The sequence below is a fragment of the Oculina patagonica genome, chromosome 1 (genome assembly GCF_052425735.1).
Source record: "Oculina patagonica isolate OP01 chromosome 1, crgOcupat, whole genome shotgun sequence".
In the NCBI taxonomy this organism is placed as follows: domain Eukaryota; kingdom Metazoa; phylum Cnidaria; class Anthozoa; order Scleractinia; family Oculinidae; genus Oculina; species Oculina patagonica.
The window spans coordinates 36,138,963-36,154,246 of NC_135758.1; the positions used below are offsets into that span (position 1 = coordinate 36,138,963).

The following is a 15,284-nucleotide window of genomic DNA, read 5'->3' on the forward strand; positions in this document are numbered from 1 at the left end:
TTTAAGAGACAAGAACGCACGTCACAACGAAAGAACTTCAACAGCAGTTTTTAATGCAACCAAGATGGCTGACATATTACACATACAGAACATGTGGCGCGAAAACATGCGCGCGCATACTACACTACTAATGCCGCAGGCACTGCCTGCTGGCGCAACCTCTTCTCACCTTTAAATGGTAGCGAACTGACAAACTGTAGTTGTACACAGGCTTGAAATACATGGGCAATAAAAATATGAACTTAAACGAAGAAAACTGCATGTCAATTAAGACAGACTAACCAAATGTCTCAGTCTCTAGTAGTACCTTGTGAAAGTGTAAACCTAAAACTAAACTGTGGATCTAAAGGTACCACACGCAGGTTAAAATCTAACATAGTCCTGCAAGTGTGAAGGAGGTCTGCGCTGCCTTTGAGGTCTTGAAGCTGGGTGATCAGGAAAGTTGGGAGGAGACAACAATGGTTGATCTGTGACTGCAACATTTGTGCTTGACTCGTCTTGTACAGCGACTGGGGAAGGTGAGCGACTGATGGTATCAAGTGGTGTGTCATCACTGGTGAAGGACGGGACTTGTTCCTCGTCAGACGGAATGGTGATGAGTTCTGGAGGTGCAGGGGGAGGTAACACAGGATGTACCGGGGCTGGGGACACCGCAGGAGTTACTGGAGGCTCGACGTCCATGTCTGGGGGGGCTGAAGGACCTGGGAGGCTGGGCACAATGATGGAAGAGGGAACGGAATAGCACTCGGACAGCTTGACTTTGTAAGAAGTGGCTCTGAGTTGTGAGCCACGAAACTTCTTTACAAAACACCAAGGGGTGTCGATGGAGACAACGACATAGCGATCACGAGCGCGTGACTTGTCCTTATCAGAGAAGAGGTAGACAATATCTCCAACTTGTAGAGGTGGCGTGTTTGCGACAAGACCGCGGGGGTTCTTGGACTTCTCGCTATAGGCGTGGTTAGTAGAGCGATGTTTGTGCCTATCGAGTATGAGTTGGTAATCAGACAACGGCAACTGCTCATGGGTGAATTGGTTGCGTTGGGTCCACAACTCGAGAGAAGAAAGACCCGAGAAACGAAGGCGGGAGTTAAGACGTGCGGTAGCCAGAGCGAGGCCAACTTCGCCTACTGGTCCTCCACCTGGTTCTTGTCGGAGGAGCTCTTCTTCAAGTTCGCGGACTGCCTTCTCGGCGACAGGGTTGTGGTTCTTATTCTTAATACGGCCGACATCGATTGAGACGTTTAAATGTTCGAGCGAGTCGTTGTTGCTCAGGGATGAAAAACCAGGAGCAGGATCAACACGTATAACAGCTCTAGGACCATCAAGAGGGTGTAAACCGACGATTAGTTTTGTGAGGGCATCGCGTAGAGTGTCATGCTTTTCGTCCGGTATCAAGCAAGATGCAGTAAGTGACGTGGAGCATTCTCTAAGAACAAGGATGAACTGACGGTGGCGCTTGATTACGTCAGTGGCAAAGGAGATTCCTATCACTTCGGGAGGGTCATCAGAGGATTGGGATACCAAGGTGCTCGGAAACGACTGGAGTGAAGCGCACGTGTGGCAGGCAGATGTAACGCAGGAAATGGCGTCGCTCATGTCGAGGGCAAAGAACTGTCGTTGGAACACCATTTGGAGCTGATGGCGGGAAGGATGGTTTAGTTTGATGTGGAGGGCAGTTAGAAGACCATCCAGTACAGAACGGGGCACAACAATTGCTTCGGAAACAGGAACGAATGGCTTGGAGTGTTTGACTACGAGGACTCCGTCACGAGCAATGGAGGTGCAGCTGAGATACCGCTTAACGTCGCGAATATTGGTGATCTTCTTTGACGGGCGAGTGCCTTGTTTGAGGTGGGCATGCACCCTTCGGAGGTCGGGGCAGTCGTTCTGGATCTGTAGCCATGCTGACCTTGTGGTGAACGGGAGGTTGGACTTCTTGTCGAGAATGTCCTGAATCGAAACGCTACGCACGACTGAGTCTTCCATTTCGTGGACGAAGGTGCAAATTTGGCATTTAGGCTCACTGCAGTCGGGGGCATTGCGACTGGTGAAGTCAGACGGAAGGTTGGCCTTACCAGCCAAATGTTGAAGACTGACTTGGTAACGGCTTACAGTCGTGAGGAAGGAAGTTACTCGGGGGCTGGCCGAGAATTCACCGCGACATAACTTTTCAATTGCTTGAACGCACGGTTTGCTGTCAGTTAATACAGTCGTAGGCTGTTGCGACTGAATGATGAATGGAGCGAAGTGTTTGACAGCAGCAGCAATAGATAATGCTTCGACCTCGCAGGGGAGCCAGGTGACTTGGTGTTTCCGCAACTTGGCGCTGTAGAAGCCAGCAAGGGAAAGATGACTTTCACGGGTAACATACAATGTAGCACCAAGGCCTCTCTTGGTGACTGAGCCATCGGTGACTATCCAAAGAGTGTCAGAAGGACGTGGTAGGACTATGGATTTGTGTTTGGACAGATACTCCTGGGCACGCTTGAACCTGAAGGTGAGGTTCTCATCCCAAAGCAGCTTGTCGTTAGACTGGAGGCCCGTGAGGGTGCTCTCGAGGGGGTCCACTATGTCCGAGCAGTTTGGGAGTACGCGACTGAGGACTTTATAGGCTCCAATGAAGGAACGTAGGCCTTTCACACTTTGGGGAGGAGGGCATGATTGCAAGACGGCAATACGATGAGGGCTGGCTGATAGACGGCCTTGAGACCAGATCCAGCCAAGGATGGTGGTAGACTTTGGACAGATGACAGTCTTCGTAGGGGACAAACGGAGGTTACAACGATCAAGCGCCTCCAGTACTCGTCTCCAGTTGGTCAAGAGGGTTTCGGGTGTATCGCCGCCACAGTACAGGTCGTCTGCGAGTTTAGCCACGCAGCCTTCTTGAATTAAGTCACCCAGAACACGACACATCATTTCCTCGAGTGCGGTCTCGGAGCCAGGCATCCCCATTGCTGATCTTGTGTATACACGGATTCCACGGAAGGGGGTGGCTACACCACAGTACTTTAGAGAAGACTGGGAGAGAGGTATCTGGTAGAATGCTCGGGTGAGATCAGTTTGGATCATGTAGCGCCATGGTGTGATAGTGCGCAGGGTTGTGTCGACGTCTGGCATTAGAGATGGCTGCGGTTTACTGTAGCGTGCTACGTCGGCAAATGCGGTCACGAGTCGGTGACCACCTGAAGGCTTTTTTAAAAGAAATGAAGGATTAAGATACTCAACGGTTATGCCCAGATCCTCGGGGCGACGGAAGACCTGGGCCTGTTCCAGCTCGTCAAACTTAGCTTGGAGTTCTACCAGTTGGTTGCGAGAGTACTGAGGTACGCGGCCTTTCCGTTGTGGAGGCTGTACGGGGCCTATATTCACAGTTGCTTGGATGGGACCAGCAGCACCATTGTAACCGGCTATGTCGGGGTTGAAGACTCTGTCGTATGACTGCAGCAGCTGTTGAAACTTGAGACGGGTTTCATCTGGCAGCAATTTGTCGGGGTCTAAGGACACGGAAGACGAGACAGCTTCTACAACTTGAGGTTCAGGCCAAATGCAGGTGGGTTTGGTGTGTTTCGATATTGGGGTGTCTGTGCGCGGTTGAAGTGCTAGTACGCAATCGTCACCTAGGTCGGAAGGGATGTCCAGTTCCAAGTATTCACCAGGCCAAACAACGGTTGCGGAGGAGGAAGCGCGTAGGACGTAACTTTGTGCACGTCGCACAGCATGAGAGCCAGTTGAATCACTATCAAGGTCATAATGTATGACCTCAGAGTCCTGAATACGTACTTGGCACAAAGCGGGACGGACGGTGATGTCGTTAGCAATAAGGAAGGGTGTGCCAGCCAGGACGTCTACGTCTAAGTCGTCAACAACGAGGGCGTCAAGACCGAGTTGTTTGTCTGCTCGGGATAAGATGAGGTGAGTTTCCCCAGCTACAGCTAAGGGAGTCATGCCGTCGGCTTGTAAAGCTTGCTGGGAAGACTTTACAATGGTTGCACCAATTGAACGGGCCACGGATGACTTGATCATACTAGTCTCTGCACCTGTGTCTAGGGTCAGTCGGAGTGGATGCTGTTTGTAAAAAGCCTTAAAGTGGGGTGACTGTTTAGTGCTGACACGGCGTGAAACTGTACGAGCTGTAGTGTGTGGAGGGGGGTCGTCCTCGTCGGGGAAGGCTGAGGGCACATAGTCTGAGTAGTCAGGTTCCTCGTCGTCAAGGGTAGAGGTAAGGCGAGAACGAGAAAGGTAAGTACGGTCCTCCGGAGGTAAATATGAGCATGCACTTAAGAAGTGCTGGTCGTTGCGACCAGCTTGTTTACATAAAGGACAGGACCTCGGTCGCCTCGGAGGCCATGGTTGTGCAGAAGACTTAACGGAGGGGCGAGGAGGTGGCTGCTTGAACCGTGAAGCAGTGGTTCGGAGAACTTTGGTGTCGGCGTTGGAGCGAATCTCATCGAGAAGAGAGTCTAGCGCCTGCGAGATTTCAGGTTTTAAGGAAGCAAGTGTTCTTGATCTTAACTCAGTTCCGTAGCGCTGCTTGACAAGGGCAGGTAGATCGTTATGAATGAGTCTTAGCCAGGTTAAAACCACGAAATTCTCAAGTGTGGGTGACAGTTCCTCATCAACAGTAATGACTTCCCCATGGTGGGTTATGTTGCCATTTGCAACAAGCAAATTATCTTCAGTGAAGGACATTAACCGTTGAAACAAGTCTTCAGGGCGTTCATCAACTTCGAGTTTAATGTTAGAGAAATCTAGAAAATGAGCACCCGTGGACTGAAAGCCAAAGTGGGACCTTATTGCTTGCCAAATGGACTTGACTGAAGTGGTATTCTTCACAATGGTATTGCGTGAAATAACGGGGCAAAAATTTGCTATCTGACCTAACATGAGTTCAAGGTGTACGTTCTTCTGTGCGGCGGTACGTCGGCGAGTTGATGGGACGTCTTCCCCATCGGTAGTGAGCCCTCTATTGGGGGCAGTGGACGACTTTTTCTGCCATGTAAAATTGTCTGCTAAAAACGGGGCGAAATTAGCGTCTAAAGACAGGGAATACTGAAGATTCTGGCGCCAGGCTTCAAATGATGTGATACTTTCATTCTTTGTTAGGGACCACTGTTTCGGGGCTCTATTTGAATGCATGTTTAACACAGTAACAGTAAGGAACAGTGAAGTTATACTTTCCTTACGATGAGACGGCTGTTCAGAGTTCACTCGACCATAGGATAGGTAGACTCGTTGTTGCTTGGACCAGCGAGACGACACTCAGGCTCTTGAGGACGTGGATTAATCGTCGCTGCCACCACGCCAATGTTTAAGAGACAAGAACGCACGTCACAACGAAAGAACTTCAACAGCAGTTTTTAATGCAACCAAGATGGCTGACATATTACACATACAGAACATGTGGCGCGAAAACATGCGCGCGCATACTACACTACTAATGCCGCAGGCACTGCCTGCTGGCGTTGAACATTTTAATACTATTTCTAAGACGAGGACAGATTTAACCATATGCTTTGAAAATATATTCTTTACTTTTTTTGATGCTCATTGTCTAAGAGTGGTACCCTGTTGTAATTATATTTGTCTTTAATATTTTTTCTTTTTCATTTTCAAAAATGCAAAATAATTTGGGAAAGTTCGAAACCCAAACCTGTGATTCCGTGCATGTATACGGTATGCCAGGTTGCACTAAGCTGTCTAGAAAATAATGACTTAAAGGGGCTATGTCACCGTATTTTACTATTTTTGTTATTTAAGAGGTCTTAACTTCAAAATGGCAGAGCAAAAGTCTCTTATATTGGCAAACTCACGGCCACATAACAAACAAGGATGATTTTCTAGCATTGTAAATGACACTTTCAGACAAATTAAGATAAACTTGAAAAAAGTTGGGCCAACGTTTTTCAAGTTTACCCGAATGCAATCCGTTTTAATCTTCGCGAATTTTGCCCATCCATGCCCCTTTTTGGCCTTTCTGTGTTTCTTTTGAGTTCTTCTACAGTTTTAAGCCATTATTGTGATATTTCAGTAAATTCTATGACCAGTTGGTCAGTGCCACAATTGCCTAAAATTGCGTGACATAGCCCCTTTAAACAAAATGATCGAGTCTCTCACACACCTCAGTCTCTAGAATAAGCTCATCTACACGCTTGTTAACAAAGAAATCTGCCACTTCCACTTTTTCTTGTCTGTACTGAGCACCATTAGGGGTTTCAAAAACCTGTTGAACAAACAAATAACAAAATGTAATCAGCAATAATGGCTGATTTAAACAGGGTTACCAAACATAAAGTGATCCATACAAAAAATAGACTTGTTTCAAAATGATTACATTTTCTTAAATTATCAGACAAGTTTCACATACAATTTACATAAAATTGTTTATTATTACGGTAAATTCTTATTGACTGCTAGTAATTATAATTAAAATGTAATTAATTTTGCAATGTACCTTATCATGTTTTTTGAGAATTTTCCTAAATCCAGTAAAATTAAGTTGCTGAAAGATAAAAAAAACACTAATTAAAACTAGATGCATGCAATTTTAACGACGTCCTATTCAGCGGAAGTAGCAGTACTCCAGGGGAGTTGCTTGTTGTCTTTTCAAGGGTGTAAATTACAGATTTTGGTACGTCTTCAGGCAATCAGGATGGAATACCAAATGTTTTTACCCAGCATGGTATCTTTGTTAGTACTGGCTCTTTAGTTATTAGGTCATCGCGGTTAGCCTAAATAGCACTTTGGTTGGCCTAAATGGCACTCCGGTTAGTGCAAATAGCATTCCTCTAAGCCCACAGTTAGCTTAGGTAGCTTGCAGTCAGCTTTTTTATTTAGAGTAGGGATTTCTGCCTCGCATGCCTTGCTGCTCTGCCTCACATGCCTCACTACCTCGCCTCACACGCCTTGCATGCCTCGCTGTCTCGCACATTTGTAAGACTCCTCTTATTTGTCTGTCTGTTTTAGACTGATGTCCCTCAGGGGTCTAATAAAGCTTGAGCCAAGATTTCTCTCTTTTAAACTATAGGGGTTTATCTTGGTAACTGGGTTGGCTTGCCTTCTCCCCACCCCTTGGGACCTCAAGTCACTTTGTAACTAAAGAAGCTGGACTTTCAGGGCTGGCAGTGATAAGCAATTACTAGATCCAACCTCGTGGACTGGTATAGACTTAGCAACATTTTATTAGTTAACAAACATGAGCGCACCTGATAATTCTGTAGAAGAATCAAGCTAAGATAAAACTCTCCAAATGCAAATTTCAGCTGGTTGACTGTCTTCTTTGCTTTGACCTTGACCTTGTTGCTTGGTTCAGGAGCTAGCGTCACTTTCCTTGATGAAGCCAGAGTGCTGAGACTGGGCCCTACCTTAAGGGAGCCAGCAACATGGAGTTCATTTTTGAGAGCTGTGAACTTGCGACCAGCTTCAGCAATTTTTTCTGGGAAAAGGGATGAAATGAAATAGCCAAGCCAATTTCAATCAAATTTAATCCATCAAAAGAATTATTTAAATTTGAATGCATAAATTTTAAAGTTTAACTCTAAAGTATCATTTTTTTGTTTAATGATAACATTTATTTAGTATTACTATTATCTTTCATTTTATATTCCGCTTCAAATAGCTTATTACGCGTCTACAAAGTAAGTTTACCTGCAAAGAACATATTAATTTTTTCTAGTTCCTCATTGCAAAAACTAAACCACTGCTCCTCAAACTTGGAAAAATAACTCTGTACAATGGAGTCAGGATTTTCTGCAAATGAATGGTAAATGATGTATCAGGTAAATTCTATTGATGTAATACTATGTAGATCTACTGTTAAACACAATAATCTGACCAATGTTCAAGCCAGCATCTCAGTTGAAAGTTGACCTTCCTTTAAAAGACTCCCGAGTGTAGTTGATGTTCATACACAAGTGACCTTATCTCCATTTACAATAAATGTATACAAAATGGCTTCTCCAGCTGATGTTAATTTTGTTGGATGTTTCATATTATTATTCAACACATGCTTGCGCTGCCCATATATGGTCAAAATGTTAACGATATCTGTCATCCGTACATAACAGATATCTTGCGATATACGTAGGTTGCGAAGATTCGTTCGAAATAATTACAGTTTTTCTTTCTCCAAAATGTGTTTCGTTGACAATTTGTTGAATAATAAAACAATATTATCCTGCTCAATCTTGCGGAATATCGTCTGATTTTAGCCGACGAGGCCGTAGGCTAAGGCTAAGTATCAGGCGATATTCCGCGTGATTTCGCAGGATAATTGTTAAATATTATCAGTAGTTACAAGAAAACAATATCAGAACATTTAACATCAAATCTTACCATCCTTCCTAGGCATCTTTTCCAGTCCATCATAAATCACTTCTTTAAGTTGCTTGTGTTTGCAATAACAAAAAAAGAAACATTATTCAACTATTTATTGCATATATATACATGTACTGCACAGTAACCTTATCAGCTACAATGTCCTGATCGCGACAGAAGGATATTAGTAATTTGAAAAAGGTTAAAACACATCAGTGGGCTATAAATAAGTATAACTGGGAGGGTTTAACAAAGGGGAGCATTAATCATAATAATAATTGTGACAATCTGCCAACTTCATTGTCTCCATCGTCTCTGGAATCACACAATTTTGAGAGGAAAGCCCTGGGAATGAGGTTGTCTGGCATTCTCGTCCCCAATGTGGCTTGCCCCTCTTAGCTGGCAGGGCATGGGGCACAAGAAACAAGTGGCTTTGGGGATACTTGGTTTGATTGGCGAGATCTTCAACAAAGGAAATTTAATTAAAGCAAATCAAATCAACCATTTTAAAATCCCTTTGTTGTATGAGATTTTACTATGGTTGATTTGATTGGCTAGATTTAAATTCTCTTTGCTAAAAATCTAGCCAATCAAATCATGTGTCCCCAGAGCCACTTGTTTCTCGTGCCCCAGGCTCTGCGGGCTAAGAGGGACAAGTAGCTGTAGGGACAAGAATGGGTTGTCTGGCTGATTGCACACAACATGGGACTGGGACTAAAAAATGAACTGGGCAGTTTCTGCTTCTGGTAGGAAATCTTTTGACATCTGTCAGGTCATCGATCTCATACAGACCTGGCCCTCCAAGAATAACTCACTTCTCAGGGACGGCGGAGCAGTTTTCCAGGTGGGGGGGGGGGGGGGCTGACTAGTGACTTTAAGTGGGGGGGGGCTTAAGAGACTCTTCTCTTAAAAAGTTTATTTTTTTTTCGGAAAAAGTGGGGGGGGGGGGCTAAAGCCCCCCCAGCCCCCCCGGCTCCGCCGTCACTGCTTCTTTATTCATACCACACTGTCTCTTTTCATTTTGAAAAGTGCTCCACCCCCTTTGGCTCTCTGTTGCATGCAAGTGCTTCCCATATACACTGATTTACCAGACAACAGAATGGGATCCTGTTGAAGTCCTAAACTTTTAAGGCTGCTTTTCTCAATTGCCTAAATTGGTATCCTTGCTTCTTTCCACCCTTCCTGCCATGCAAAATAACCACTGATTCCATCAGAAGGGGATTATTGACAAAATATAAGTAGATTAGTTTTTTCAAAAATTACATCAAGACTGTACATTTCCCTTTTATAAATCCGTGAATATCTTTTGTTTTAACTTAATATTTTGGCACATGTACTAGCAGATAGCTCTGTTAATTTTATACTGTATGTAATATTTAGCTCTATTTATAGTTTAGATGGGCCAATATTACAACAAAATTATTACCCGTAAATACACTGTGTTTACTTTCCATGTTTTTTTTTCAGCAAGTTACTGATGGATCATTAAATCAAAGGATTGCGTGATAGATACTTAAGCTTATCTTATTAAAAAAGCTGGAAGAAACAAACAAACGCCTATCATTATGAGCATTGTGCTTTTGTTCTGCTTTGTTTGTTGCGCTCTCGTTCTTTCATCGTCCATGCATAATACAATTTGTTCTTGATAGACTGCTAAATTATCGAATTAAATAAACAATTCCAAACACAGCTATGGTCATCACCAAGTTATAGAGACCAAGAAGTGGCGAATTAAACTTAATCTTATTTTGCAAGACCATGATTGAGCTCGCTCAATACAGATTCCATATATCGTGTTCACATGGTTTTTACCTCATATCGTATGTACTGGCTGCGCCATTCGGGTGTCAAATGAGCACCAAGATGCTCTGTGAACTTCATATCTGTCAAGGGAAGTTATCTAATCCACAGAGTGACCTATAAATACGTAACGCCGGCATCGCAGACAAACCTCTAACCCATAACAAAGATGGCCGGCTGGCAACTTGTGTGTTTCCGGTCATGGGGAGATTCTTTCCCAGATCTCTAAGATGTGTGTGAAATAAGGAAAACTGGGCAAGAAAAAGGAAACCAAAATGGCGGCCACCGGGGCGCAAAATGCGATCAAGGATATTTTTCTTTCTTCTTCGTGAATATGTCATCATTGAAGTTTCTTTCAAATTGTCGTTATATCGCGTCACCATTTGCGAATTTACAAGATCTTTCCTGGAGGCTCCTTGTCAGAAAGCTGGGTGTTCATTTGTGCTTCACGAATGTGGTGAAAACGTTTGATAACCCTACTCGAGATGCAGCAGACGATTTGTTCGGTATTTCTACGACTAGGCAAGAGGATCGGCCTTTGATTGTTCAGGTTTGTAATGAGGTTTAGTTTAATGGCTGTTTTTATCTTAGAGATCGGGGGAAAACACAGCGGCATTGTGAGTGTACGAAGGTGGTGGTGGTGGTGTGGTGAGTGAGGGGGAGGGGGGAGGGGGTGTTGGAGTGGCGGAGACAGGGGAGTCTGAACTTTTCGCTTTCCATGCTTTTTACCTCTGATTTCCGCCCCTACCTCGATGGCTTGCACCCCTCAAATTAGCTAAGAAAATATAAAATGTATCATGCAATGTTTTGAAATTCTGTCCCATATTTACCTGGGCCGTGGGGGAGGGTACTCGACCTGCATTTAGGTATAGGGGTGCTGCTGACCCTGTTAAGGACAATAAAAACTTAAAATACCTACCCTGTGTAGGAAAATACCTCCTATTTTAAGACCCTATTTAGGACAAAGGACAACATCGACAATCATTTATGCTTTATTGTGATATTTGCATCCTGTATGGGATGTTTTATGCATCGAAATGTGAACACCGAACCCAGCAGATAAAATAATGCTTTTCTTTGAAGTGAAAATGAAAACAATGTAAATACTTGACAACAGTCTTGCAGCCATACCCTGTCTGGGACAGGTTCAGGCCCTGTCTTAGTGTCTAGGACCGAGGAGCTTGAAATTATATACCCTGTTCAGGGCCGGAGGAGTCAAAAACCATACCCTATCCAGCGACACATTCCCGTATAGGCTATAAAGAGGAGTGCCCCGCCCCCTGGGTATATTTAGTATTTCAATGGTTCCAGCCATCCTGGGAATCCTACTTTCCATGCACACTTTTCAAACTTCCAGACTTTCTGCCCCGTTTACTCCCAGGTTCCTCCCTCCCCCTGTCCCAGTATTCAGTAGTGTAATTAATGTAGTGAATGTGCAAGTAAGGATCCCCATCAGGCTCAAACCAGCTGCCATCTGTGAGAGTGGGGGAGGGGAAGAGGGTTAATATAACGTTTAAGGTGGCATGTTCTAGCTGGAGGTTTAAACGCCTAACCCTTCTCTTACCAAAAAAGAACCAACTAAACAATGTTAAAAAGTGAATTCGAAAATTGTAGAAACTGAAGTTCCTACTGTAGGCTCTTCTACTTATTTGTGTGGCTGCTGTGGTCAATAAAAGCTACAAAGTAAAGGGTTACATAATTGTAAACAGTTTATTCTACTGTGACTTGAACACCTCTAAAATTTAAAATAATATGTCTTTTAGTTGTCTTCAGAAGATCCTGATCGTCTTGTGGAGACAGTAAATAGATTAGAAGACCTTTGCGATGCTGTTGATATCACAAACTGTAACAACTCCAGTTCTAATGCACTTCTAACTGAGGATCAGCATGACACTTGGACTACTTGGCTTGACTGCATTCAGAGAGTTCACCAAGAGTGTAACACACCAATTGTCTGCAAGCTTCCCTTTAATCAGCAAGCAGTTGATGAAACAATTAGGAAGGGAAAATCACTCCAAGAAGTTGGATGTGAGGTACACTGTACGAAATTTCCTCTAGTATCCAACAATAAATAAAATAAGTTACCTTTTTCTAGACATGGCTGGGTTTACATGTAAAGCTAAAAGCATGTAGGGCTGTGTATTCCTGATCAAATTGGAATTTGGGAGTGTTGGGTTTTGTGGAGATAGGAAAATTGGAGAACAAGGATTAGAACTGAAAGCAAACTCAACCCATATACGGCGCCGGGTTCAGGATTCCAACCTAGGCCCCATTGCTGGGAGGTGAGCACTCTCACCACTGCGTCATCTCTGCTCCCTAGCAAGGTGCAAAAAATGACAGCAACAAACAAAAAATGTCACCTATGATAAATTTGATCCATGCCTTCAAGACAATAGCTGGGTACCATCTCCATTACTGTGATATGGGAGTTCTGCCAGAATATGTTTCAATTTTGAGAGTCCTCCCAAAATATCTTAACTTATTAATCCCCAATATTTGAGACATAGGGTAAGCCTCGGGTCTTGGAATCTCCAAGACAGATGAAAACCTAGCCAAGTGTTTGTTGTTGACTACATGTATCCTAATTATTGGTGCTGTTATAATTGTTTATCAATACTTGCTCCAGCTCTAATGTAAATATTTTTTGTTAAGCTTCTGCTGCTCCACAAACCCAGACCAGAGAAGATTAATTCCATTATTACCAAGAAAGACTGGGACTCTGTCAAGTTCATCCGGTAAGAGTAACAATCTGTACGACCCTAAGGGTAAACAACAGTTAAATTCCCCTTAATAATTAGTATGTAAACAGAAAGTCAGGAGTAGGGCCAATAGATAATGAAAATTTTTCACATTGGCTATTGTTTCTTTATTTTTCATTCCCTTATTTGTGATTGTTGCTGTGCATCATGAAACTCAAACAAAAGAGCAGTGTGAAACACCAACATGAAAGCCTGCTCACAGGCAACTATCATTGCTGGTACATTGTCACAATATCATTATCGCCCCGTAGATTTGAGATAACTCCAATCATTACCCAGAAAAGATTTGCAGTGTTGTTGTTGTTGTTTTTTTTCACCTCTTTCCTGTAGAGAGTCTGTTTCCCTGCCTTTAATCCTTGATGTTGGTTCATCCACTTTGTGGGAAATTGACAAATGTATAGAATACACTGGAGTTCATGGTGTGGCTGTTTCAGGTAAGGGTTAGACTGCATGCCAAGGTCAATATTGGTCACTCTGTTAGTCAACGATACTGGAAGGTACCTTCATACAAGTACACAGCTTACATTTCCTGAAAGTTTAAACAAGTGTAGAGACTACTGAATGATTTTAATTCACATTTTGGATTTTCATACATTTAAAACCTTTAATATGTGAGCCTCTTTATAGGTACCCCCGGTATTCGTTTCCATCGCAATTTTTTTGGCAAATCTTCTTTTTTTAAGCAGACCTTCATTTTATCTTCGTTTTTTTTTTTTTTTTCTGAAATGTGGTCAAATGCCAAAATTCAGAAACTACAGATATTTTCTGTAGTGTTTACGAGTTTTGACAGTTAAATATCTGAGTGAATCTCGGTCAATTTCAGATCTTCGCTTCAATCTTGAGATCTTCATTTTTTCCTTGTTGATCTTTGCGTCTTACATTTCTTTGGAAATACTCATAGAGAGGCTCATATGTTGTTCCAGAAAATCCATACCCACTGCACAGAAGGTCACTGGAAATTCCAAGGGGATGAGGGTCTCAAAGTCAATATTTCTAAAGGAAATTACAAAGCTTAACTAGAATTTCAGGAGTGGCGGGGTGGGGTTTAAACCAAAAAACCCTCCATGAAGGAGGTTAGGGCTGTCCCAAAAATGCTCGAAATTTCCCAAAATGTTGCTTGAAATTTTTTAAAAAGGTGCTCGAAAGTTGCTCCAAAATCTTAAAAGTTGTTTGAAAGTTGCTCCAAAAAATCCAAAACAAGAAAAGTCTCCAAATATATGCTAATCTCCCTATGAAGAAGCATTTCCATGCAGCTTAACTGTAAAAGAAATTTCTGGTAAATAACATTTTAAGGCCAAACTTTTTTGAATTACAAGGATTTTATACAGAAAGAGCAATCCTAAGATACCAATGATGACATTTTTCTTGATGAGTGAATGATCCAAAAGTTGAAGCATCTTCTGAACTTCCTTGGAAATCTTCCGCAAATTTTGTTAATCTTCTGAAAAGTTTGCAAAACACTCAGAAACGTTCGTATGGGCTTCGAAAAAAGTTGCCCAAATGTTGCCAAGCATTTTTGGGACAGCCCTAAAGGAGGTATGGATATTTTCTGGAACATAACAATATTGATTCTGAATGGTTAAAGCCATGTTACATCAAAGCAAATTGATTCCAGTCACCTATCTGCTGACATTTAATAGTAATATTGTTAATTGTATAAGAAAGATATGGAAAATACCGGTACACTTTCCATGTCATTGGCAGATCCAGACCTTCAGTTAAGTGGGGGGCCCAATCATCCAAACCCTGAAATAGGGAGGGGTGCACTCTCAAAAATACTTTTTCTCAGCCCTTAGGTTGCCCTAAAAATAAGGTGGTTGGCCCAGGCCACGGTACCTGGGCCCCTTCCTTTAGATCTGCCACGGAAATGATAACTTGTATACTGTAATACGTTGTTTGCTAGATCTCAGTCTTTTGGTAGCTGAGATAGGCTCATGTATGATTAAAGTGCATTTTCAATTTTTTTTAAGAATCTTTAGAAGGCAACCCAGCACTATTCTGCAAGAAACAGCCACCAGTATTAGATGTCATCAATCAATATCTGGAGCTGTGCAAACTACATTCAACACCTATTCCTAACATCAAACAACATCTCAATGGATTTTGTGGATATTAGTAAGCGAAAAATCAGTGTATCTTTGTCTAATTTAACATAAACACATTTTCTCCTATCCTTAATAAGTGTAAGTAACAACCCTCCAAGTTTATTTTTTTTCCTTAGTGGCCATTTGGCCACCGACTGCTCAGGTTTGGTCGCCAATGAAAAATTTTAGTCGCTAAATTAAAGTTGCCCTTTCAAACCTTCTTCTCAATTTTAGTCGCCAGGCTGGCGACTTTGGTTCCAATTTAGTCGCCAGCTCCAAAATTTTAGTCGCCATGGCGACTAAAAAGGTCTTAACTTGGAGGGTT

General features: G+C 42.8%; 3 protein-coding genes across 3 annotated transcripts in view; 1 reads left to right on the plus strand and 2 right to left on the minus strand.

The window, feature by feature from the left end:
- Positions 1–15,284, minus strand: part of LOC144667255 (uncharacterized) — a 62,309-nt gene that overhangs the window by 24,541 nt on the left and 22,484 nt on the right.
- On the minus strand, positions 158–3,509 carry LOC144667377 (uncharacterized). The gene has a single exon (XM_078528775.1). It carries the CDS (start codon positions 3,118–3,120, stop codon positions 364–366), a length of 2,757 nt encoding a protein of 918 aa, XP_078384901.1. The 5' UTR covers positions 3,121–3,509; the 3' UTR covers positions 158–363.
- On the plus strand, positions 10,437–14,991 carry LOC144628332 (tRNA-dihydrouridine(16/17) synthase [NAD(P)(+)]-like). The gene is made up of 5 exons (XM_078486437.1): positions 10,437–10,666; positions 11,880–12,149; positions 12,769–12,851; positions 13,206–13,309; positions 14,846–14,991. The coding sequence occupies exons 1-5, from the start codon at positions 10,451–10,453 to the stop codon at positions 14,989–14,991; spliced, it is 819 nt and encodes a 272-aa protein (XP_078342563.1). The 5' UTR covers positions 10,437–10,450.

Coding starts and splice junctions, on each gene's coding strand:
- LOC144667377 (XM_078528775.1), bottom strand. CDS start 3,120: ATGCCAGACGTCGACACAACCCTGCGCACTATCACACCATGGCGCTAC.
- LOC144628332 (XM_078486437.1), top strand. CDS start 10,451: ATGTCATCATTGAAGTTTCTTTCAAATTGTCGTTATATCGCGTCACCA. Junction 10,667..11,879: donor ATCGGCCTTTGATTGTTCAG/GTTTGTAATGAG, acceptor TATGTCTTTTAG/TTGTCTTCAGAAGATCCTGA. Junction 13,310..14,845: donor TCATGGTGTGGCTGTTTCAG/GTAAGGGTTAGA, acceptor ATTTTTTTTAAG/AATCTTTAGAAGGCAACCCA.